Below are 26,907 nucleotides of genomic sequence, written 5' to 3'. Positions count from 1 at the left end.
GGAGGTTAAACCTCCAGAAAACCCCGTNTACGGTACAAATGAATTCACTGTCAAGACGTATCCATTAAAAATTGATCAAGAAACCATTGTATTCCTAGTTACATCATAGTTTAAAACTAAGACGAATTATAAGTGAAGTACGTTTATTTTTATAACCTTACTCGCTTTTCATAAACATTCCGCACCCATCAACGTTCTCGTTTTTCATAAAATTTGCTTCTTTTTTATGCAGTGCAGTGTTACGAACTATCCGTTTTCTTTTCTAATTTGTACTTTTAATAATTAAAAAACATGAAATCGAACCCGGTATGCATCTCCCGCTTACCCGTCAAAATTCGGTGTTAAACAGGAAAGCATCTTTATAGGCTAAGATAGCATTAGCGCAATACACGATAATAATAAATATAACATTAATGCCTAATTATGTTAACCTAGAGCGTAGTTTATGTATGCATCGAGAATTTCGCCCGAAAATAATGTTAACAATTCATTCGATTTAAAGAAAAACGATTAGACGTAACAGGATTCTTTTCACCACAAGTCTAATAGAATATCCTTTTGTGAATTTTTGATATTTTGATAAAGATCATAAAAATGAACGGAAAGAAAAACTTTAATGAGGCCATTTTTAAATTGAATTATTATATTTTGCCATAGAAAAATAGATTTTAATTGTTTTGCACAATGAAACACGAACCGTATTTAGCGTAAACGCTGACGTAAGAAGATCAATGTCATTTATTTAACAAACATAATTTGTCATTATAACAGGTTGCCTTCTAACCCACACGGACGATTCTCGACGACCAGTCATCGATTGTCATACGATTTACAAAACCCAAACAATACCAAGTTACCTTATATTTATATTTATCAATAGAACATAGTTAATATAACAAGCTATACTGTAAGACATACGAAAACCTTCCTTAATTGTAAAACATCTGTTAAAAAGAGCCAAGAAGCTGATATCATTACACGGAGTGAAACACGAAGGCAATCCCGACAATGATATCACAACACGTCAGAAAATTAAACAGAATTACTTTTAATAAACGGATATTGGATAGCCGGACTTTCCTATTATATCTATTAAAGTTTAATATAAGTAGTTTAATATTCATTAAATTAAATATAACAAATATAGAATACAAATACTTTCATATATTAATCAAATAAATTGATAAAAACGTATGAATTTAGATTATGCAGCTTAATTAAGCTCTTATATACTTGGCAATTTATAAATAGTAAAAGACTAGATTGAAGTGAAGCCTTCTATTTATATTTATGGAGTGATCTATTCGAAATGAAATCCAACACTAATTAAGATTTTGGGAAATTTAAGATAGGGTAAAATCCCTAATTTATTATTTTACCCTTTTCCCGATTGAATATCGCGCTGTTTTATCGAATCTCTTGATATAAATTCTAAAAAAGAATGAAAAAACATGTAAGATAAACATGTACAGTGTAAGATAAACATGGAAATTTTTAAATATTCAACATTTTCGAAATTAAATATATATATATATATTGTTAGATAGAATGTAATATTTCATCGCATTTAATAATTTTATAAAATTGATAAATGTTTAAGTGTTTAAGTTGAGTAAACAGTTAAAATCACTTAATCATTGGTTTAAAGAGAATTGATTTAAACAACGGAAGTTGTATTGTCTGTTTATATATCAACACACTATATTCAGTCTGTGTTACGTCTATGAATGCAGGGTTATCCAACATTTAATGCTTATCGAAGGTGCTGTCGCTATCTTGGCCATTCCAGACTACTAAATATGGAAAGCAGAGGACATAACCAAAATTGGATTGGACGTTGCCAAACATAGCTCCTTGTATTTCCCGAGTTGGCAGCTCGCAGCGTACTTGTCCTCTGAGCTCACTCTCGGCAAAGACCCGATTTGGAACAGTTTTGTTCCGTTTTACCAATAATAAACAATTTAAATTCTCGTCACGGGAACGTTAAATTATAAGAGGCCGTTCGGAAATCGGTTCCCTATACCGATTCGACCAATCCGAGAACATTTTACATCGGTGGCATTCTCTTAATTATTCCCCCTAAAATGATTATTTTCTATTTGATTAATTAATTAACTAACTGTTCTACGAAGTGAGTAAAATTTGGATAACATTTCCCTCTCGATAATTTAGAAAGAAGATATTATTCGCTCGTTCCAATTCTCCTTCTTTGGTTTACTGCCAAATACCGCAAACACCTTTTAAAGTAGAAACTCTATTTTCATCTTTGAAATGTTTTCAAATTATCTATTATATGTTTATTTTTAATACTGTCTTTTTCAACGTATTTGCTTCGCCAATTGTTGAATTGCTATACTTATTGAGATCCATTACTGTATTATTTTTAATATTTTCGTATACCGGCAGATGGCGACTTACGGGAATTTTCTTTTAATTATTAAATTATAATTTTTATAAATATTATATAGGGTTTTACTTAAGCTTTATCTTACAGGAAAGTATCAAGAATCAATTCAATTCGGGCGCATCTACGCCCGAAACTATCATTTTAGGAAACGGAGGTAATTCTGCTACGGTCACCAGCACCACTCTGTCTAGTCCTCTACCATTGGCTACCGTCCCCGTGCTGACTACCTCTAGTCCAACCACATCCTCGCCTACGTCCGTCTCTATGCAGTTACAACAAACGGCCGGATTCGCCACATTTTTAGCGCAAGGTGCGTCATGTTTTCGGGGAATTACCGAAGCGAAACGGAAAAATGACCTTTTTTAATACCCATTTATTTATTTATTTATTCATTTCTACAGGTAATTCTTTAACACCAGGAACAACGGTTCAAATTGGAGCATTTCCAAATCAATCTAACGTTCAGCAAACGCAAAATCAAACACCAGCTGTCTACAGACTAAACCCGACTGTAGTATCTATTCCAAGTTAGTATTATTTAGGAAATATCATTTCACGCATTTAATTAACTCTTTGATATATCTGGAGGCCAGAAAACAAATTTTAAGGACCCTTAAGCTATGCTTAATTATTCATACACTTAGCCAAAAAATTACAAGACTACTTAAAATACATTATATAATTTATGATTAATGAAACAAAACTGAATTAATTATAAAATTCGACCAATCGCATCTCTCTGTTGTTTGGCATTTTAAACCTTATTAAAAAAAACTCTATTTAATTGGATTTAACATTTATAAAATCAACAAAATATAAGTTCTACAAGGATTATTTTATAATTTATATACCATAAAATAGGACTACAATAATCTTAAATTGGATATAGGCTAAATAAAATGAAATCTTTTCTTAACGGAATTTAAATAATTAACCTATAAGTTAGCTTGTTCATAGTTTTATTATCGTATTTAAAACACGTGTTATAATGTAAATATATATGAGATATGAATTTCCATTTACGGTCAAAAATTGTTTTAATACAGATGAAAACTCGTAATTCCCGAATATTTGTAATGTTTTACGTAAATACGTAAAAAAGTCGTAATGTCCTGGATACGTTCCTACAGGAAATTTTTACTTCCTCCAGAGAACACAATAAATACACAATAATGATAGTATATGTGAAAGTTACTGTTTCCACGAAATAAGTCTCTATCGGAATTCCGATGAAAATGTTTTAACATATCTTTAATGGATTTGTGGATCGCAGACGAGTTACTTGTCTGCATAAATTCGAAAATAACGTCCTGTATACGCCTAATAAACAGTATATATATACTGTGATTTATATATAAAGAGCTTTCGGGAGCTCTTATAAACCCCGGTGGCCCAAGGTTAGAGCGGGCCCTATGCCTCTTAGAGGGTGTCGTCAGCCTTTTGTTTATTTATTAATTGTTTTTTTTTTGAACAAATGAAATACGTAGAGTGTTTCTTTGTTAATAAAAATCATTCTTATAGATTTTAGATAACGTTAATTTTATAGGGGTAGGAATCACTATAGGGACCGAGAAAAAATCTCCAGCTCTTCCCTCTCGACGGCTGATGTATGTATCGGGCCTGTATCGGGCTGTCGAGAGGGATACAGGTATGCCCATATATACATCATACATGTAGATGACAGATTGCTGCTAACTCTTAGAGCCAGTTAAATTTGAAAAACAGAAATTTAAATAACAAATATCAACCCATGAAGAAAGTAATTGAACAATAGAACAGATTTAATTTGTTCTAATTGAGTAGTGAAGCTTATAACATAGTTTACATTGAAATATTTTCCTCGCAGCAATCAAAATCCCATTGACTTAACTTTTATTTGATAAGCAATTTGGCTATTTGAATTCAACAAAAACAATTTATAAACAGATTTTTTTAAGATTTAAAGTTTCAGGAAAGGTGTTTAGCTACCTTTAATAAGTATTGAGAATCCACCGAGAATTTTTAAATAAAAAATATTAACATCATTTCTCTGATAAAGATTATGATGTTATCGGATAAAATTGCCAAAATTTTAAATGCTGTATAGGTTTGTAGTTTAGTTAAGTAAAAATTTAATTACTATAAATTCCATAAAAGTAGACACATCTCTTCATTACATGGCAATGCTTCAGGAAGAGGTACAGTACATATCTTAATTATCGCTTAACGGACAAAATTTAAATGACTTTATTAAAGAAAACTGCATGATTAAAATATCGTATGCAAATTTAAATCTCTTAAATAGGCCCAAGTCACACGAATCTTATGAAAACTAAATCGAAATACGTTTTTAGAGACACGCCACACGTTATAGATAAAATGGGTAGTGACTAAATTATATAAATCGATTCACTTTTATTTTGATAGCATAGAACCGGATTGCAGCTTATTCTATGTTGTGTTGTCTTCAAGTTGAAAATTGAGCAACGTAAGGCCTTTTTAAAAGTCTTTTTTATTTAAACTCAGGCTTGTTTATTGGTCAATAAAAGATGATTTTAAAAAAGGCCTTACGTTGCTTAATCTTCAACTTGAAGACAACACTACACGATCTATTTTTAATTGAACGAATTAAATTTGTATTAAAAAATCAACGACTTAAATATAATTAATTTTTATTGATATTGTTTGATTTTTAGATGATACAGAATAGAGCTGTATATTTAATGTATACGCTACGTTATTATTATTATAAATATTTATCTAATTATCATTTGTAATACATTTATAATTAAGGATACTTTTAAATATCGTGATAAACAGGACACTAGTAGGACATAGTCATTTATGAATTATTATAATTATTAATGAAATAATATCACCGAAAATTGTGGCATTATGATAAATGTACTGTACAGTACAGGGGCTTACATTCTGCTGGAAATAGTATCTATGTATTTTATCCGTTTGGTCTTGTTATTTACGATTTTATGATAATAATAATTATAATACTTAAACGTATNTTTTAAATGAAATGAAATAAATATAAAAAGTAAATATTTTATATATTTAAATGTTATAAATTAAGATAAAAAAAAACATGCGATTATAAGAAATGTATTTATTTTGTAACGAAAATTGAGTTAAAAATTTTATTTTCACAGAAACTTAAAAGCTATAATCTCTCGTGTTATAGTGGTAACAATCATTAATATAAAATTGGCATGGCAAAAAGGATTGGCCTCATTTTTTCGTTAGCCCTATAGTAAAAAGTATGAAGAGGCCCAACATTCTGGATCACACAACTCTACAATTTATAAAAACATTAAGATTATTAAGAGTAATAAACACAGATTATTTCAGAAATAATCTTTATTAAAGAAAACTTTACAATTATTAGTAGATCTTGTTTTAAAATTTTATTTATTATTATTTTGAGAGGAATGTAGATAGATTTTCAATTATATAGCCTATATAATGAAACAAATATATGCATATATATTTATACTCGATTCTTTCATTTAAGTATTATGTTAAGAGTTGAGAGGAGGAAATGTGTGAGTTTAGAAGACGCGTAGCGAATGATACATAAACTTGAATAATCTATATCAGGAAGGCATATCTAATCGGTCGACTTTCATGCTAAAGGGGATGTTTATTCTAAGTCATTCTCGAGTGAACTGACCATTTCTAATGCTTGTAGAACGAAAATCGTTACGGAATTCCGGTAGATAAATGGGCACGATATTTGTTCTTCGTAGAAATATAATGATAATTATATAAATTTAAACTAAATCATACTGAAGAATAATGTGCCCTTTATTTATCCATTCATTCTTTCTTTCCTTCTGTTAATCGGAACTTAACTTGAGAGATAAATTTTTGGAATATTTTACAGATAAAGGTATGTGAAATATAAATATTAACTCAGGCATATTGCTGTTTTATATATTTTATGTCAAAGAACTAGTTTTAAGTTCAAGGCTACAACATGAAATTTTTCCCTTTTCCTTTCTTAGAAAGATATCATCATCTCAACTGGTGCATTGGAATCGATCGATCATCGATATAAGATCGATCTTCTTTTAGTCAGTTACGTTGCTCCCATTAAATTTTGATAGGTTCAATCCATATTTAAATATTTGGATGATCCGTATCGAAAGCTATTTTAATTAATAACTAATAAACATAATAATTATCAAATTTCATTTTAGGTTAGAACACAAAATTATTTTTTAATATATTTATTAGATTTACTTCGAAAACTAATTTTGTGGATTTAATATAACACATAATTCTATTAATTATCGTTAAACATTGATATATTCCTTCGTGTGATTCATGGCTCTTCCTGTATTCTTATACGCATTTATATTGGAAAAACATAGTTTTATCATTAAAAAGGTGCAGTCAATACCCGGAACTTTGGTTTTAATGATAGGCTCAGGATGTAGATGTGAAAACATGTGATTACCATGTTTTAACAATGCTAATTTTTTAAAAATGTTTTCATATAAAAGTCGAGCCAAATGGACAAACAATGAATATTTTGATTTAAGTATTTACGAAGAATTTTATTTCACTATTTATAAATTTACTTTTAAAACAGAAGAAAAACGCCATTATTATTATTATTATAAATATTTATATACATTAATATTAACTTAGGGTACCACCGGTGGGAGGAACAGAAGCTAAATAAATCTTATCAAACAGAAGATAAATCATTTCATTTATTTGTTGAGTTATACATTTTTCCAAGAAAAATTTGTTATCTGATTTAATAAATTATGCTTTAATATGCGAGTTATCTTCATAAAACGAATACTAATCATTGTACTGTACCTTTGTGGACCACACGATCGTCATTGAGTGATCACAGAAGACGAAGAATATTCAGTAAGTTTGACTGTAGTTGAACTTATCGAATATTCTCCACGTTCTGTGATCGATCGTGTTGACTGTAGTCGAAGTTTTCTTAATAAATTATGTATAACTTCCTTCAGAGTCGTTTAGAGTGTGTCAACCCCAAACAAAAGTGTTTAGATGGACAGCTGATTGGTAACCATGTGCGAGAGAGAGCGAGAACTAAAGAAGCCAATTCGTCTTTACATGGTGCAATCGTGCAAAAAATCGATCCCGTGTGACAAGAGAAAACCATTTCTTCGGAAAATAAGCAATATTTCGTATTTTTAGTAACGAAAATAGTCATGTATTTCCCGAAAAGAGGAAGTAATTTTCGAAGCCAGCAAACTGGGTACCGTCCATTGAATCAATTAATGGAGAGAGAGAGAGAGAATTTCGATTCTTTAATATCATATAACTCTTAAAATCTAAGACGCCGTGCACTTGTCTCAATAGAAGTCGAGTGAAGTGCGAGAAGGACTGTACTACATCACTCAATGCCCATATATGGCTTACGTCTCCTTATATGGAAAGATCGTTTCCAGACGTAGAAGGATGTACTAGTTAATAATCCATTCGCCGGGGTTAAATTAACTAATGTCGAGTTCGGAATAATCCGATTCGACTAAAAACGAAAGGGAGAGAAGTTTAGAGCCGAATGAGTTCGCACTGACTCGGATTAACGAGAGGTGACGGTTTCGGTCGGTGATTTTTGCTGGGAACTATTTCGTCACTCGGATAGATACAGTCGGTTCGCGTCTAAAGTGTTTACCCGTGTGGAAGAATTGGAAGTCAGTTGATGCGAACATGTCGGAGTGAGCGTTTGCGCGATATTTAGTTCTTTAATTAATGATTTTTTGCTCTTTAATTAATAATATGCAGAGTAATATAGTGTCGAAACAGGAGGATGTTTACCAGAGTAGTTGTGCCGTCTTTCGTATGAATGGTGCAAACGAAAGAGCGATGATAGAAGCCAACGGAGGTGGACAGACTTATCTCGGACATAAACGAAAGATGGAAGAAGAGGAGAACACGGGACAAGAAAGCAAAAAATCACTTCCACCCAACGGTAAAAAAACGAAAGGCAGAGTCAAAATCAAAATGGAATTCATTGATAATAAGTTAAGACGTTACACAACTTTCAGCAAGCGTAAAACCGGGATTATGAAAAAGGTTTGTTTATTATCCTAGTTATTTTAAAAGTTGCATTAATTATCGTGCAGCCGCTAATTAATGAATTAAGATAGTTTCTTTCTGCCTGACGTCATTTTGAGTGGGAGATTATTGTCGCTGTCAGAACAGCTGTGCACGTGTTCTTATTTCTTAAAAGTGAGAAAGTGCATTTTATCAACAACCTGGGGCGAGTTTGACCGTATCCAACGAACATTTACCATCGGATACGTTTATTGTTAAATTTTCGACCGTTTTAAACCATTCTATAACGATTTAAAATGCTAATAACGTAACAGGTGTATTTTGATTGCTGAGTAATAAACCGTTTTGCTTTTTTTTTGTTCTCATTTCCGTGGGAATAAGGATTTATGCTTATAATTTTTGTGACGTTTTATTAACGTTAATTGCCAAAAAATGCATTTATACAAAAAATAACCTTGTCTAAAACTTTCTTTTTTCTTCTATGGGTTGGAAGCATCTGCCGCTATGGTGATAAAACCGTTGGTTGAAGCGCTAGAAAGGTTCGAAGTCGCATTTGGAATGGGTTTTTTTTATGGGTTTATTTAGACTTTATAGCCGAAGTAGAACATAGTACAAAAGAATTAATAACTTGGGTGACAAAGAGAAAGTAGGCTTTGAAGAAACAGGACGAGATTAATGACTTAAATCTTCTTTCGCTAAACTAGTTTCGAACTTGTATTAATAGCTGATCTAACAATTCATAAAATATTCAAGTGGTTTTTTAAATAGTTTTATGCAATAACTGACGAAACAAGAAATAAATAGCGCCGAAATAGATTTCTGATCAGCTGATTTCTTTTCGCTTTCGAGCTGATCGGGCTGAATAAATGAAAGCTCCATTGATATACAACTCGTTCTCATTAGCAATAAATAAATAGATTAAAGCAAAATTCAAACGTAATTCTGTGATGTATTAAATTAAATCATCATCGATTACGTCATCTTAGATCAAATCTGTTCTTAAATATTGTTAATTCAGTCATTTAAATCAATATTTCGAAAAAAAGAATGGAAAATGCTTACATGAATTTGATACGTTAATTAATATGAATGAAGAGATCTGAAGAGTTATAAATTGTATTCTTTAGAATGAAAACACCTATTCTCAGATTTTTCAACGGTTTATGAATGAAAATTTAAAAAAAATTTACAGCCAAAACTTTAAAGATTTTTTAGTCTAGTGTATTAAGAAAGATCCGCAATAGTTAGATAGCAATGCAGTACGCATAGAGATCTTATCTTTAAGTGTTTATAGTATGGCTCTTAGCGGTTATGTAGAGTCTCTTTAGATAATCTTAAGTGATTGCATTAAAAGTATGTACGTAACATTAGATTTAAAATTTTATATTTGCAGGCTTATGAATTATCGACACTAACAGGCACTCAGGTAATGTTGCTGGTAGCGAGCGAAACAGGACACGTATATACATTTGCTACCAGAAAACTGCAACCAATGATCACGAGTGAGGCAGGTAAAGCCTTAATCCAAACATGTTTAAATTCTCCCGATCCTCCAGGAGGAAACGGGAGCACAGCACCCGATCAAAGGATGAGCGCAACTGGATTCGAAGAGACTGACCTGACATACAGCGTGACAGATGAAACCGACAATAAAGTAAGTACATCAGTTGTAGCAATTAACAACGGTCGAATGTTACGCTGATAACTTTCCAACATTGCACCCTTAAATCAGGACCGTACTGATTTTTCTGGCGCCTTAGAGTCGGTCGACCTGTTTTACCGCCGGGGAACATTATGATTAAAATAATAATTTTTTTTAGGGTCGCTAAATCGAAATTTCTTATTATTTCTAGATGTCTCACCTTCCAAATTTGAACCAGATTCCCGAATACACAACGCAGAAACTCCCCCCTTTCTATATGATCTAGCGTTTGTTGTTATAGAAGTAAAACCCATTGATGGGTCGACAGTCTGGCACCCGCAGCCTTGGAATCGACGTCAAGCGTCCTTGCTGCAGGCAAACCACAGCCTATGTCCATATATGGAGACAGTACCTTATTTGTCACACTTCTACACTCCTTATAAGCTGCACTTGCCATAGAAGGAAGTCAGCGCCTGGATCACGTGACTGTAGTGATTGGTTCGTCTCCTTTCGATGTACCCTGTGCCATATATGGAAGTTGTCGGAGCTGGCTCCGTCTCTACATTCCAGGCTTTGGTTCTACTCGTGTTTTTTTAATTTCGTTAATTTAAAAAAAAATTTTAACTAACAAATGTGTGCTTTTTTGCTTAACACTGTGTGTTAACACTGTTATGTTTATTTTGCTGTATTGATGTACCCATGTGCATGATGTGATGATGTCTTGATGCACGATAAATGTGAGACCTGCTTCCATTAAAAAAAAAAAAATGTAAACAAAACCGAAAGTAAATTTATATATTAATTTTATAAATATATATATAAATACATTAAAAATATATATATATATTTTATTTTACCTGCGTCTCTAAAGTTATATTGTTACTAAAGTAGTTCAAATTGTTAAAGAATCTCATGTAAAACAAGGTGTTTATGTTTGTGTTGTGGAATTATTTTTATATTTGGGATCTATTTGTTATATAAATGGACTGGCAGGTATCCAGTTATTTTTGAAATATTTCTATTTATGGAAAATAAAAAAAAAAATTAAGCTCCTTAACTTTGGAGTTGGAGCATTTTGTAATCAATCACATAAATAAATAATAAAGATTGGTTCTTTTGTAAATGGTTTTGTTCTTCTGATCGCATGATTAAGATGGCATGATGACTGTTTAACTCAAGATTAAAAATAAGCCCTCCTTTAGTGCATCAAGCTATCCTTTGCTGAATAATCATAAGCATATTATCCACGAATATTTTTTTAGAATAAATGTAAAATGATAATAAATATAATCCAATAATCGCATTTTAATACTTTTTTTTAAAAGAGCTTTCGTTACTTAAATATTAACAATTATGTCTAATTTTCAATTGAAAAAAAAACCTTGAAAAATCGTTATCGCTTCGAATCTTAAATTCTTTAATGTTTGATCGAAATTCGATGTTTCCGGATATTCCTTTCATAGCTTAGAGGTCTTTGTATACTGTATATAAAGAGCGTGATTAAGTTTTGTAAGTTCAACGTTGACAAATTTAATCGTAGCGAATAATCAGATAAGGTAATGCGAATTAAGAAAGCACTAGATAATCAGACATATTTCATTCAATGGAACGACAATGAGAAAAAGAGACTCTTACTCGAGTAAGTAACTTTAAGTATCGGCTAATGATCAATTTTTGCTATAGATAAGGTATAAGTGTTATTAACACATTCCTGTTTACGAAAATCGCTTTCCTTGTAAGGACTATTCATTCAGCAAAAGCGCAGTTGTTATTTCATATACACAACAAATTACAACCGACCTCTTTAGTTATTTTTAGAATCTCCCACTCTTGCATAAGTCGCGAACGTTTCAAAAATAATGTTTATCAACATGGAAATTTCTTTTCTTATTCCGAATTTTGCTCGATTATATACGGTTTAAAATCATTTTAAATCTTTACATAGGATCCTCGTACGGGCGAATAGAATACGACTTACGATAAAGTCACATTCTACTGGCAAAACGGCAGGTTTTTTGTTATTAAATATGAGATAATTTGTATTACTTTGGCATCTTAGATGTTGCTCATCTCACTCGTTAGTGGCCTGTTACGGAACGAAAGTAGAACTTACTCGGGGTCTACTCCCGGAGGTATAATCAAGTTCTACTTTCAGATGGGACCGCACTTCCTATCTACTGACTTTTTATGATAGAAGAAAACGAGGAAGAACATTATATCTGGTTCGGAGAATCGCGCATAACTTCGAATCAGAAATAGCATTTTTATTGGTGATTAATGGGTTATATTTCGAATTAAAAAAACGTTTTAATTAGAAGTATTAAGACGTATCGGTCATTATAAATCGCTAGTTTCTCGTTACAGAATAAAACTAGATTGTAATTACATTTTTAGAACAAGGTTGGAATGCAAAAGTCGATCGTGTTTCGTATTTAAGTTAGTCTCTACCGTTGATTTAATGTAAGAGATCGAAACAGATATGAATTTATTTTTATATTATAAATATAAAATGCTACAGTAAATAACGAATCTCCCGGAAAGTTAACGCCGTAAATCAAAATGGATGTTAAGTTATTTCCGTCAGATGAAGGGCGAGGTCGAATTTCCTATAACAGGTGGATGCGAGGAAGAAGTTTTCTACGCTGAAAAAACATTGCGATTGTAACCGCATACTGTACTTTGTTTCGAAAAAGGCATAACGATATTTATTGGGGAACAAATGCCCTTTGTTTTGATGAATGAATCCGATTAATGGAAACAGCTGTCGTGTATCGTAGTTGCAGCCACGATGACCTTCTCGAACCTGTCAACGAGCTTAAGATATTTTACTAAGTTAGGCTCGCTGGCTGACTTAAGTATGATCTGCCTTTATTCAATAGTTATTTAATGATTTCTGAAGGAAAAATTAACATTACGAACGCGAATTTAATTAAAATTGTCGGTAGTTGACATAGAAGCGTGATTCATTCCACCCAAGCGAGCGAGACCCGCACCTTCGACCTAAATCCATGTGGTCGTTGTAGGCGCCAACGGAACCCAATTTGTTAGAAATCCGGCACAAGTTTTTGTAGAGCGCCAAATTTCTTTTTTCTCTTTTTTTTTAATAACTTTTCGAATGTAACTTCGATCGAATGAACTGGATTGTGTTTCGCAATTGATCGTTTATAGATTTAGATCTGATTATCTTTGGGTGTTGTGCAGAAAAACAACTTTTTTTTTTGTTCTATGCCGACTAAGAATAATATTGTCGAGATTTACCTATCTATATTTAATGAATGTACAAACGTGGATGACCGGTTTGTTTCAATTTTTAACTTAAAAACTTTTCCAAACGTCACAGCTGATATCTTAAAACTCACCAAACCTGACTTTGTAAGATGATAATTATAAAATTTATACTTTTCATAAAACAATCGAGGGAAAATTTGATATTTTCATAATAATATAAGTAAATACTTTTCGTATTACCTTAAAAAAACCTTAAGAAACAAAATTTGTTTGCAAGATTTCCGAAATGAACATCGAGGAACATTTTAATTGTTAAATGCGATCTCTAACGGAAATTGAAACACGATTCTTGACAAAAATAAGTAAAGAGAATCCTCATTTCCTGTTCGGTAAATCTGTAACAAGTTTCGGTTTTCAAATATGATTAATATGTCATTTACTATCAGGTGTTGCTTGCAAAGATGCTCTACAGGTGGTCCATTAATGTCAATCTTCAACTGTATCCATCCGTCTATCCGACGACCGATGTAATGTAATGTACTGTACTGTATTGTACTGTACGTAGTAGATGAATCACATACTGTACATCAGTCTATAATTTGCAATGCTAATCATTAAGAAATGATGTAAGTGATAAATGAAGATACGTTTCTAAATTAGTCCGTAACTTAATGAACGATTTTTTGGGGATTTATATCGGATAATTTATAGACCTCGTATGCTAGCTACACTTAAAGACTATGATTAAATTAATAGTTATTTAATTTTGATATATTTTTATACTTTTTAAGTCAATGCATAAATATAACCTATTTATATAATAATAATTGAAAAAATAATGTAAGAAATTATGTAAAGCATGCTATAATAATGGTGTAATAAAACAAAAACAGCGTTAAAATTAGCAAAAAACTTGACTTTAAATAATAATGTAAATCATATAATTTGCTATTTTTAGGAATAATTTTTAAAAAATGATTCGTTTAGGTTTTAATTTATTTGATTCCAATCGCATCCCCTTTATTTATTAACCTATTTATTATCCTAGACGAACGAATCGCATGCTTGTGAATTACGGAAAATTAAATTACGTTTTATGCAGATTTATTTATGATCAAATATATAATTTTGAATTAGTAATTCAGAAAATGGTATAAATAATAGGAAATTATTCAGACAATTTTAAAACCATTTATTTTTTTATTCATGATTCCATAAAATATATCTTTAATTAAACCTCATAAAGAAGGATTTACGTTAAGGAAAGTCTAACTAAATCGATATTTCCTGGTGTAAAAACGATTATTCAAATTCTATTTTATATTTCGAAACCTCTCAACTACGGTCAATTATTCTCTTTTCTGGTAGAGCAACCATAATAGTCAAAGGTTAACAAGAAAATCGTGATGTACAGTAGAAACTCTATAAATTTATGAGAATTTATTTTTTATATATTTAAATTATCTTTTAGAGTTTTGTAATATCGGGCAGAAAAGTTTTTAAACGAACTTTCTACCTTAAAAAAATTTTTTTAACGACAAAAACAGCATTATTACGAACGGAAATCATTATAGAATTTGTTACTTTTAGGGAATTTTTACTGTTATAATTATGTGTCGAGGGAATTTCTGGATTACAACGAATCTCGAGTAGTCTTTATATAATTTTATTCGAACATTTGGAGATAAATAACAAACTGTTGTTGTTTAAAAATCATTAGCGTAATTAGATCCGTCATTAGAGGGGCTCGAATTAGAACGTGCAAACCTATATTCACCTCTTTAATTAACAATATGTATATAGGCACTAGCGCTGTGGATGAAGAGTAAGATATTACGTATAAGTGTGTATGAGTTTGTTGCATTTAAATACTTAACCCATAAATACTGTGTTTGATTATTTATTTATTTATCCGGGCCTCAGAGTCCTTCTCTGGTTACGCTACTGCTTCAAATTGACGTTTAATAATAGAAGATATCATAATGATTTTTAAATTCATTAATTTATTAATTTCAAGCCATTGAAATAAAAATTAAAAAAAATACGCACATGCTTGTTTATATTTTATATTTTATTAAAATTTTACAAAAATTGAATTTATGTTAAATATTTTCGAACATGAAATTAATTGAAAATGACGGAAATTCAAGTTTTATTCCAGACAATTCGATCCTATCAAAGGTTAAATAGTAAAAGTCTAGGGGCACGCTTCCAGTCTATTCATAGATATGAGGCCGGACTTAGGCCTAGACAAATTAAATAATTGCTTAGGGCCCGGATGTAACAGGGCCCTCAATCGATTTGTAAGTTGATGTATGAATAAATAAAATGCTAAGTGTAAAGTGAACATAATATTTACAGCATCTAACATTACCTTGTAATATATATTATACAGTAAAACCTGCGTAAACCGGACTTTTACTGTACGTTACCGAATATTTTCTCCGGTTTGGCAGGTTTCCGTTTTGAACAGGTTTGTTTTTTTAACACAGAAAATCATCGCGCTCCGAAGAATTCTTCCCGTTTAGGCAAGTTTCCGTTTTATTAAGGTTTCGTTTTGAACAGGTTTTACCGTATAAACTTATTCTGTAATAAAAAGTTAATTTAAATCAGCAAGAAACTATTATAAAACAGTGAAAAATATGAACATTTTCTTTTATATATAACTGATGGCAATAATTAAAATTGATGCTATTAAAAAGTTTTTACTTTCCTCAAATCAAATTTTCCTCATGCATAACAATTAACCAATTCTTCCACGATTAAAAATTTTGATTACATATTAAATATTACATTTATATTTTATAAAATTGAAAGATAAATTAGAAGAAAAAAAGACGAAAAAGTAAAATTAATATATAATTACAGACGAGGTTTAATATCGTGACAAAACGTCCACGTCGTGCCGAGATAACCTAATTGCATAATAATGTATACTTGTCATTCCGAATCATATGTCAACGTGACAGCAGTTCTTTATTCCCAATACTTGCTTTTTATTTAACTCTACCTAACATAGAACAAAGTTAATGACCTTAACTAGTATTTGTTTTTTTTTAAATTTAAACTTTAATAGTTATAAAATGCTGTCCATTGCACGAAATTAAGTCACGATTTTTCATTCCTTTTGACAAGTAACGTTTGATGTACTATATTTATCGGAGGAAACAACTACTGTTCGATGACAATAAATGCTAGAGAATTGACACCGATTCTCCAATTAAAACCTTTGTTCAATTGAATCTTTAGGAATAAGAACGGAATATTCCCTCTTAATATTTTTTATAATGCAATTTTTCGTAAAGCGGAAATGCATATCATGTCTATTTGAACTATTCTTAACGTACAAACCCTAAGTAAGCATCCTGTTTCTGTAAGCTCTTCGAGGATAGGCTCATTAAAAAAAAAAAGAAGCGGATGTTGATTACATCATTTCTCCCAAATGAATAATAATTAGTTTTACATGTAAACTTATCAAATATGTTTATTTAATTATTATAACATATACAAATCTATTTATGATATTAATGAGCTCTACTCAATAACTGAGAGTAACATTCGTATGGAAATTCTTTTTATTACCTTTTTTAATTCTATTAATTATTCGATTAAACATATAAGAGAAAGATTTGATGTAAGAAGAATTTTTTTATTTTATAATTATACATTTATTTGTCATTTAAAAATGAATCACTTTATGTACAGTACGGTACAAATGAATTCACTGTCAAGACGTATCCATTAAAAATTGATCAAGAAACCATTGTATTCCTAGTTACATCATAGTTTAAAACTAAGACGAATTATAAGTGAAGTACGTTTATTTTTATAACCTTACTCGCTTTTCATAAACATTCCGCACCCATCAACGTTCTCGTTTTTCATAAAATTTGCTTCTTTTTTATGCAGTGCAGTGTTACGAACTATCCGTTTTCTTTTCTAATTTGTACTTTTAATAATTAAAAAACATGAAATCGAACCCGGTATGCATCTCCCGCTTACCCGTCAAAATTCGGTGTTAAACAGGAAAGCATCTTTATAGGCTAAGATAGCATTAGCGCAATACACGATAATAATAAATATAACATTAATGCCTAATTATGTTAACCTAGAGCGTAGTTTATGTATGCATCGAGAATTTCGCCCGAAAATAATGTTAACAATTCATTCGATTTAAAGAAAAACGATTAGACGTAACAGGATTCTTTTCACCACAAGTCTAATAGAATATCCTTTTGTGAATTTTTGATATTTTGATAAAGATCATAAAAATGAACGGAAAGAAAAACTTTAATGAGGCCATTTTTAAATTGAATTATTATATTTTGCCATAGAAAAATAGATTTTAATTGTTTTGCACAATGAAACACGAACCGTATTTAGCGTAAACGCTGACGTAAGAAGATCAATGTCATTTATTTAACAAACATAATTTGTCATTATAACAGGTTGCCTTCTAACCCACACGGACGATTCTCGACGACCAGTCATCGATTGTCATACGATTTACAAAACCCAAACAATACCAAGTTACCTTATATTTATATTTATCAATAGAACATAGTTAATATAACAAGCTATACTGTAAGACATACGAAAACCTTCCTTAATTGTAAAACATCTGTTAAAAAGAGCCAAGAAGCTGATATCATTACACGGAGTGAAACACGAAGGCAATCCCGACAATGATATCACAACACGTCAGAAAATTAAACAGAATTACTTTTAATAAACGGATATTGGATAGCCGGACTTTCCTATTATATCTATTAAAGTTTAATATAAGTAGTTTAATATTCATTAAATTAAATATAACAAATATAGAATACAAATACTTTCATATATTAATCAAATAAATTGATAAAAACGTATGAATTTAGATTATGCAGCTTAATTAAGCTCTTATATACTTGGCAATTTATAAATAGTAAAAGACTAGATTGAAGTGAAGCCTTCTATTTATATTTATGGAGTGATCTATTCGAAATGAAATCCAACACTAATTAAGATTTTGGGAAATTTAAGATAGGGTAAAATCCCTAATTTATTATTTTACCCTTTTCCCGATTGAATATCGCGCTGTTTTATCGAATCTCTTGATATAAATTCTAAAAAAGAATGAAAAAACATGTAAGATAAACATGTACAGTGTAAGATAAACATGGAAATTTTTAAATATTCAACATTTTCGAAATTAAATATATATATATATATTGTTAGATAGAATGTAATATTTCATCGCATTTAATAATTTTATAAAATTGATNTAAATAATATAAAATAAATATTGAAAATTATAACGAGATAGTTACGGTTAATAGATATATTATATCTAAATAAATAGATGTTATATGTTTTTATCAAAGCAAGAATTGGCATTTAGAGGGCATATGGAATATATTGGATCTAATAACAGAGGTAATTATATTGAACTTGTTTATTTATTAAGTACGTCAGATAAATAATCTATTAAGAATACATTTAAAGAAAGAATTAACTGATTGCCCCTGGCAGTCGGATTCTTATAGAAACACAGCTTCCCTATCATCAAATGTCACGGCACGCCACTGCAATGATCTCAAATATCCAGCCCTCTTGGCAGGGGTGTCGTTTCCACTATGGAAGACTCCATACCTCACATTTTTACAGGTATGGAATTTCATACCTCAGAATATTGAAAAAACTATTTATAATTTAATGCAAGGCAAGCCAAGGCACTTGCTCTCTGTACGAAAACAAATTTTTTCCTTGGATATTGACCAATCGAACTCTAACATAATCCAAAGTATCAAAATTTTTCTAAGCAATTCATCATTCGGTAGGTAGCTCTAGGCAATTGTTTTTTTTTTAATATTCAATTTAAATAAATTATTTCTTTACTTCAAAATACCAATTATCTATTAAGATGGTGCCAAATGTCATTTTCTTACGAAAGCGTTGAAACTCGCGGTATCAGTTATTAATACTACCATACATAAGTGCTTTAAGTTTTGTTAAGATTTTACGTACCATTATCGATATACTCAACTTTGAATTTGCATATTTTAACGAGGCATCTTATGGGCAACTAATTCAAAAACGCATATTTTTGTTAATAAATTTAAAAATTTTCTTACCGTTAATTTTAAAAAAACTATTATTTTACGTAAATTTTTATGTAAACTTTTTTGTGTGATTATTCATTGGATGTAAAAAAACAAACACGAAATATACTTACAATATTTTATTTATTACGTAAAGGGGTGTCTTGCTTTCACAAAATTCCATACCTCAACTTTTAAAGAACCGACACCCACGCCTCTTGATACCCACAAGGCGGAAAGATTAAAAAGAAAAAATTTCCATCATCAGCAACATTTTCATTCTCTTAACATTGTACAGTTTCAATAAGCTTATCACCCATCAGTAACTGAGTGGATGAAACCACTGAACACTTCTAATGGGTTCCCGACTCACCAACAGGGCTAGCCACATAGTGTTTTCTGGGTATCTTCAGATGTTTAGCATCTAAACATGGTTCAATTACCCATAAAAGTCGTGGAGACATTTCCCTTGACAGGTTGCCCATGTGTTGCCGTGCCATCAATCCAATCAAATAAGCTTGCCAAGTTCTGAAGAATTGATTCCTGAAGTTTTCCATTTCAGAAATAAAAAAATTACTGGGGATTTAGCATTTTTTATTCACAGAAACATCAAGACCACTATATTTAATGCCAAAAGCACTAAATTGTCTGATGCATTTCTTGAGTGAGTTGCACAACTTTTTTTGGAATTTTCATTCAAGTACCCACAATTAACTATGTTAATGTGGTAAACATTAACATAGTTAATTATGACGTATTACATCGAATCTAAAACATGAAAAACTGAGTCTTACATTCCAGTAAATATGGAAATTCAATGTATTTATGCATTAATATAATGAAATTATTTGATGCTAGCAAAGAGAGCAATATCAAATTTAACACTGAAATAGACGTCTATTATCACTCAAAAATTTCTATAAAGGTGTATTATTGTTATTAACATAATAATCTTATAACAACTTTTGAGAAAAGCAAAATATTTCAATCAAATTTATGAATTTTAGTTAAATTGTATTATTTATACAAAAATATCAGAATAATGAAACTCATTCAAGGTTTTACATTATTAATTATAAAATGTGTCTACTATTGCATTATCCTATCATTTATCATCAGTGATTTTAAAATTAGAAAGGGACTGCAAAGATTTTTACACACGTACAGACAATCTATAAAAGAATATTGGTAAATTCATTCTTTAAAAATTTCAATGTACAATTAATACAGAATTTAGTTTTTGAGTTTAAAGATGAATGTGCATATTTTTATTGATAATTATTAAAGTATATTATCAACATATGTATCTATGTTTAATACATTTATATTAATACAATGCATTTCTTTTGCTGTAACACAAATTATCCATATTATGAAAAATATATTAAAGTTGTTTGAAATTAAAAATTCAGATGTAATCCTTAAAACTGACAAATCAAAATCTTAATTTCTAGCAGGTCCTTGTAAGGGTCTGTAAAATTATCACCACTTCACAATAGCTAATTAAACACTGTACATTATAAGTTATAGGATAGTAATAAAAACAAGCTTATTAATACCTTCAAGTTCATGAGTATTTGATAATTTTTAATATTTTCCTAATTGTTTTATGTAACCATGTTTTCTTTGGCACTCATTCTGCCTTGCTTATGCTGTACTGGATTAAGCCAGCAGATTTGTTTGAATGAGAAATGGTGGGAAAGCTATAAAACTATATTCTTTTTATAAAATTTATATATGACAGTGTTATTAAAATTTTATAAGTACAGTATTTTGAATTTATTATTAAAATAAACAAACTAATTTAGGAAAAATATTCCATGAAGTTTTTGCATTATCTTTTAAAATTGAATGGAAAATATATCCATTTTGACAGTGTTTTGCACATGTCAAGAACAGAAATGATTGATGTCATCACTAATATTTGAAAAATATTCCTAATAAGAAAAGTAATATACATGTAATACCTATTTTTAAAAAAATTTTAAATATATTGTTAACATTAATAAATATTCAAAACAATTATTTTAACTTTAAGATGCATAATTATTTCATAATAAAGACATTAGTGTTGATGGTATATGGAACTTTTGAAACATAATTTAGCTAACAGAAAAAAGAATTCTGAGATTAAAAATTTAATATGATAAATACAACAAAACAGTTTAATAAGCTAATTAATTAATGTGACTCAATTAATGACTCTTTCATAGTGTGATTATTTTCAATCTTAAAATCAAAGTTAACTGATTGCAATTATTAATCAAATTAGTTTTTATAATGTTATATTGATAAGTATCAATTAATCAAAATTACTTGCAAAATCTAATCTAGGACTTAAAGTATGGATTGACAGACAGTAAACTATATTTTTAAAGAACGTTTATTAAAGTTTAACTCGATAAAACATTTGTTTTGCACTTGTAAAATTACGTTTTGAATTCATAATTATTCAGTAGTAAATTCTGTATTTCCAACAATAATTTATAAGAANATTTTTAGCGCAAGGTGCGTCATGTTTTCGGGGAATTACCGAAGCGAAACGGAAAAATGACCTTTTTTAATACCCATTTATTTATTTATTTATTCATTTTTTGAGTCATGCCTATATTTATTTACATATGAAGCGTAAACGCATGCACTGTAATATAAATATACAAGCAAGAGATTCGTTTGTAATGTACCACGGCCTACACTAAACTATGACTTCCATTTAAATATGTAGTTAATAATTAAATTATTATTTTTACTACATTTCTCTTCAGTCAGAGTGCCACTGAAAATCGTCCCTCAAGCTACGTTTGGCACAGGTGCCATAGATTGTCGGCCCCTGCTCTACGGATTATCTTCGGAAGATTGATTCGAGTCCAAATGAAATGTTCGGTGTTTCGGAGTCTGCCTGAATTTAGTCAGTCAATCGACAGAGACTGATCTACTCTGACAGTCGGACGTAACCGTGCAAAGAGAAAGCCTTCAAATCAAATGTTGCAGAATAAACCATTTTCTTGTGGACTGTCAACTGTCAGCAGCCATCGTTTGAAAAATGGGATTTTATCAAATGCGACTGTATCGTTAATTCTTGTAACTGCAACAAAAACGAGCGATTCAAAATTTCACAATTCGAATTATTGTTGTAATAAATAGTTTTAATCTTTTCGTCCAAAATATTTATATAAACTTCCATTAATTTTGTCTTATGCATCTATTAGAGTAAAACTCTTTGAAATTAAATATTAAATCGTTTACGAATACGTTTCAACTTTTCACCCGTGTTAGGTATTTTCCTTATCTTTGTTTCATCCTCGACAAAATGCCAAACAAAATGCAAAACACTTTACTTTGGACTTGGATCAATCTAGTTCAGACATTCTATTGAATGCTTGATAAAATCTATGCGAAATCCGAATAATCTGTTATTTCGAACTTCGTGAAATATCTGGGCCATTTGCAGATTGGTCGACTTTATCGGTTCAGTAAAATTCCGATCATTCGAGGCGAATTTGTAAGTGAATACACTACTTTTCTTACACTAATTCACAAAAGAAAAGTGTAAAACGATAACATGTATTACAAAATGATTTCTGGTTACCTTTTATCATTCAATGCAAGACACATTATTCACATTAAAATGTAACTATAGCCTAATAATACACATTCTTAAACGCTAATCTTGCAACTCAAATTTCATCTACTTCTAATTAAGATAGAAGGCTGAAACTTTGAGAACCTGCCCAAGTCCGATGATAGTGCATTTTAATGATGTTTCAGAGGGGTGGTCACACTATTGTCTCCCCACCCCGGAACCCGATAAACACAACAAAATGTAGAATCTAATCATAATATGTATACACTATAGTGATGGCACCTCAACTCCCACTGTATACATCATTACAGTGCTTTCCTCACCCCCAATCTCGAAAAACACGACCCATAAAGGATTTTTTAAATATATTAAAATCATTCTTCTTATATATGATTTAAAAGAGGCTTAAAGTAATACTATATAAATATTATTTGTAATTTTTAATCCGAATTATCTATGGTCTATATTACCTCAGATAATCGGGGTTCTATTGTAATTATAAAAAGATATTTTCTATTGTAAATAACGTAGGAATAAAAAATGCGAGAAGTGTAAAAAGTAAGCGGAGAAAAAGAAATCGATATTGTCTGTTAGAGTCTGATAGCAGATCGAGAAAAAATAATCTCGAATTTCTAAATACAGAAATTGATATTGCATTTTAATTGATCGTAATAAGTTATCTTTAATCGTGTAATTCGATTTCGTCGAAGTAAACGTAGGAAAGGGCCACACCTTCCTCTAAGTTAAATGTTAAATATTTAAACGCGCTCAGAGAACAACTTACAAAGTTCCATGAATATCTTGAAATTTTTTTCCCTGTAATTCATTTTATTAACGCCACTGGATAATATTTCATTCAAATATTTAGGGATTAAGTTATCTTTTGAGTGCTGATAAATATAATTAAACTATTATAAGACTGTTGCGTTTAGAAATTTTTATTTGCCTATTGCAAAAATTTATTGGGTGATGTTCATTGTTTACCATCAGTCGACGTTCCGTAATTTCAAAATCATTTTGAAGCAGTCAGAATTTTACTGAAATTTTGGTTTTGTTGTAACCAATTTCAATCTTCGCTAAAAATTGAATATCATTTATTCTCCGTCCTTATATATTACTGTACTTACGACCTACATATCGGTTTCTATTCTTATATCATCAATTTTATTGTTCTATAGAATAATCAATAAAGCAATATATTTATCAGTCATATATATTACTTTCACTTCTCAGAAATACAGTAGGAGGCCTAGGGAAAAAGATGTGAACATCCCTGCTCTAAATTTCTGAATGCTCTCTAATGAGATGTAGCCTATAATATAAAAAATAAATAAGTACAGTACCGCCTTAATGTAAGGCCACGTGACTTCCGAAATCTGTTCTCTAATCACTTCTTGCCTTGTCCCCTCCAGATAAGGATATAGGCTACATATTATCGACGCTGTTTATTCACATATAGGCCTATTTTATATTTTTTAAATTCGTAATTGCTTCTCGCAACTTCAAAATGTAAGACTGCATATTCGCCGATGAGTTACAGAAAAGGTTCAATACGAATATCGATATATTCAAAAATACTGTAGCTTATATCAGTTAAAAGTAGAACGATCCCCAAGATTTGAAATATAAAATAAATACTAACATAGATTTTTTATAAAAGAGATCAAACGAGGGAGTCATGTGCTTTTGTTTTAGCTCGACCCTTTTTCCTCAGGAGAAGTTGGCGCCCTTAATTGCAATCCAAATTATTTTCATTCCTGGGTTTTTTCCCATTTTTCAGCCCCGTGGAAACACTAAAAGCTTGTTTTAATCATACCCATCGTGGGTTCGGCCAAGTCCACATGAGAGGCGAGAGGGTAACGAAAGACTGGGCCAGACATATCCGCCCATGAAAAACTCCTGAGAATGCTCTCTCGGATTCGAACTATAGGCCGATGTCTTAACCGTCTCGACTATCCGGCTGTCTCATCATTATTACGGAAAGAAAAAAGTTTCCAAGTTTGTTAGTAGATGGGAGGTTTACTTTCGCTCATCACTTTTTTCATCTTGGTTGTTTTTTCCACACTTGTCAGTCAGGTGGCTGAGACAGTTAAGGAATCCGCCTACCGCTTTCTTGGGATCAATTCCAGCCCGTCGAAAAACCCCAGAAATTTTTCGAGGGGTAATCCGACCCCAATATGTCGGACCCCGTCCCTCATCATCCAGCTGAACCCACGATGGGTCTGAAAAAGACCCGTCTTAACCTATGAAAAAGACCCTCTTAGCGCTCACAGAGCAGAAAGGGTAGAAAAGTCTTCGGAATTTTGTTCCCCAGAAAGTTGGCAACTTTAATCGTAACTGAATTTTAAAGGTTGAATATTTGAGTAAATAGATATTGATAAAATTAATCAAACTTCTAAAAATAAAATTCTTATGCCTAAAACACATGAAAATTTAAGCTTAATAAACACAGACCGAAATTTAGATCTATGTACAGTATTTCTTAAGTGATATACATTCTAAAATTTATTATTCGTTCCATAAATCATATGAAACTTTTATTTGTTTCTAAGGTAATAAAAAGATGTAAAATTATCGTAATTATATGAGTATACAAAATATTTTATCTATTCCAGAATAAAAAAGAAGATACATTATTATAATAGAATGACAATAGTGTATCTTAATTTATTAATAGTTCCGGTTTAGAGGGTAAACAAATGATAATGGTTCTCAGAATTTGTATTAATATCTTTGCAACACACACTTAAATGTTTCTTTTATTTGGGTTGGGTTATCCACTTCATCTTTCTCGTGTAGGCTAATCATATCTTTTTTCCCGTACGTTTAGTAATTAGCAAGTTAACATTTATTTAAATTTATGTCAACAATTCGTCCATATAACAGAGCATCCATTATCTAACGTTGAATGCGAAATAATCAGCAGTTTAAAATAACTCGATTCGGTATTTGCAGGTGTAGGACAAGTATCTACAAGTACGTCTTCGTCTACTCAAAATGCTATGACCGTAGTTCCTACAACTCAACAAAATTTGTCGGTAGTTTCAGGTATGCTTTTATTAGCATCATTTCCCCCCGAAAACGTACTAAATTTCTTTTCGATTTTTCTCTAGGAAACATGGTAATACCCGCTCAGGCAATGGGACAAAATTCCGGCGCGACAGTCATGTATCAGACCAACCAAGGAGTAGTTTACGCTGCTTCCACAACCAATTCACTCCCAGATAACGTTATTTTAAATCTGGGCCAGCAGGACCAAGGTACGAATGTAATATTTAACCTAGGAAATAATAAAAATATTAATAACAACGCATTCGTTGATAGGAAATTCGAGCCAACAATTCATCACAATTCCCGTACCCGTCTCACTCACACCTAGTCAGCAGGTAATGTATTAATTAATTAAACTTATCGTTAATGGTTTAACTATTTTTCATATTAACGTATTTTTTTAGCAACAGCTTATTCAAGGGGCATTGAGTTGCCATTCTTCCGAGAACACAACAGAAGTTACAAACAAACGAGATAAACAAAGGAAGTGAGCTTTTAGAAATTCAATCTGGGGATCACCAAACTCATTGAAATGAATAGAGTCAATCGCCATTAACTCGACCAATCAGTGTCTAATTACCAAAACTTATCAAGTGCTGGAATGTAAATAAATATTTATAAATATAAAATTATTTTAATTTTAAAACTAGTTATTAAAGTTTGTCTTTTATAAAGAAAACGAAAATTATTGACTTTATTTTAAGAATTTAAACACCTTAAAAAAAGAAACTTATACAATTAAATTACAGTGATACCTCGGTTTTCGTCGATCGGCGAAATCCGAAGCAATTATTTCCATATGAATCATTGTAAATCCAATTAATTCGTTTTAGACACTCCAAAATACATACCAAAACACACTTCATAGAGAATAAAT

The 26,907-nt window shown here is 30.7% G+C and overlaps 2 protein-coding genes across 3 annotated transcripts; both read left to right on the top strand.

Moving 5' to 3' along the window:
• The first annotated feature begins 1,578 nt into the window (after positions 1-1,578).
• On the top strand, positions 1,579-26,674 carry LOC111627409. Of its 2 annotated transcripts, none has more exons than XM_023370975.1 (6): positions 1,579-2,717; positions 2,809-2,934; positions 25,935-26,027; positions 26,093-26,239; positions 26,304-26,365; positions 26,441-26,674. In XM_023370975.1, exons 1-6 carry the CDS (start codon positions 2,672-2,674, stop codon positions 26,519-26,521), a joined length of 555 nt encoding a protein of 184 aa, XP_023226743.1. In that variant the 5' UTR covers positions 1,579-2,671; the 3' UTR covers positions 26,522-26,674. The 2 variants fall into 2 exon arrangements, with proteins under 2 accessions (XP_023226743.1, XP_023226742.1); XM_023370974.1 differs by having other exon boundaries at positions 1,586-2,717; positions 26,435-26,674.
• LOC111627407 (serum response factor homolog) lies at positions 7,798-12,183 on the top strand. Its single transcript, XM_023370973.1, has 3 exons — positions 7,798-8,461; positions 9,837-10,097; positions 10,297-12,183. The coding sequence occupies exons 1-3, from the start codon at positions 8,138-8,140 to the stop codon at positions 10,369-10,371; spliced, it is 660 nt and encodes a 219-aa protein (XP_023226741.1). The 5' UTR covers positions 7,798-8,137; the 3' UTR covers positions 10,372-12,183.
• Positions 26,675-26,907: the final 233 nt, after the last annotated feature.

This window comes from Centruroides sculpturatus, unplaced genomic scaffold (assembly GCF_000671375.1).
Source record: "Centruroides sculpturatus isolate CEXI.00-Female unplaced genomic scaffold, Cexi_2.0 scaffold434, whole genome shotgun sequence".
Taxonomy (NCBI): domain Eukaryota; kingdom Metazoa; phylum Arthropoda; class Arachnida; order Scorpiones; family Buthidae; genus Centruroides; species Centruroides sculpturatus.
This window is presented reverse-complemented; position numbering and strand designations above follow the sequence as displayed.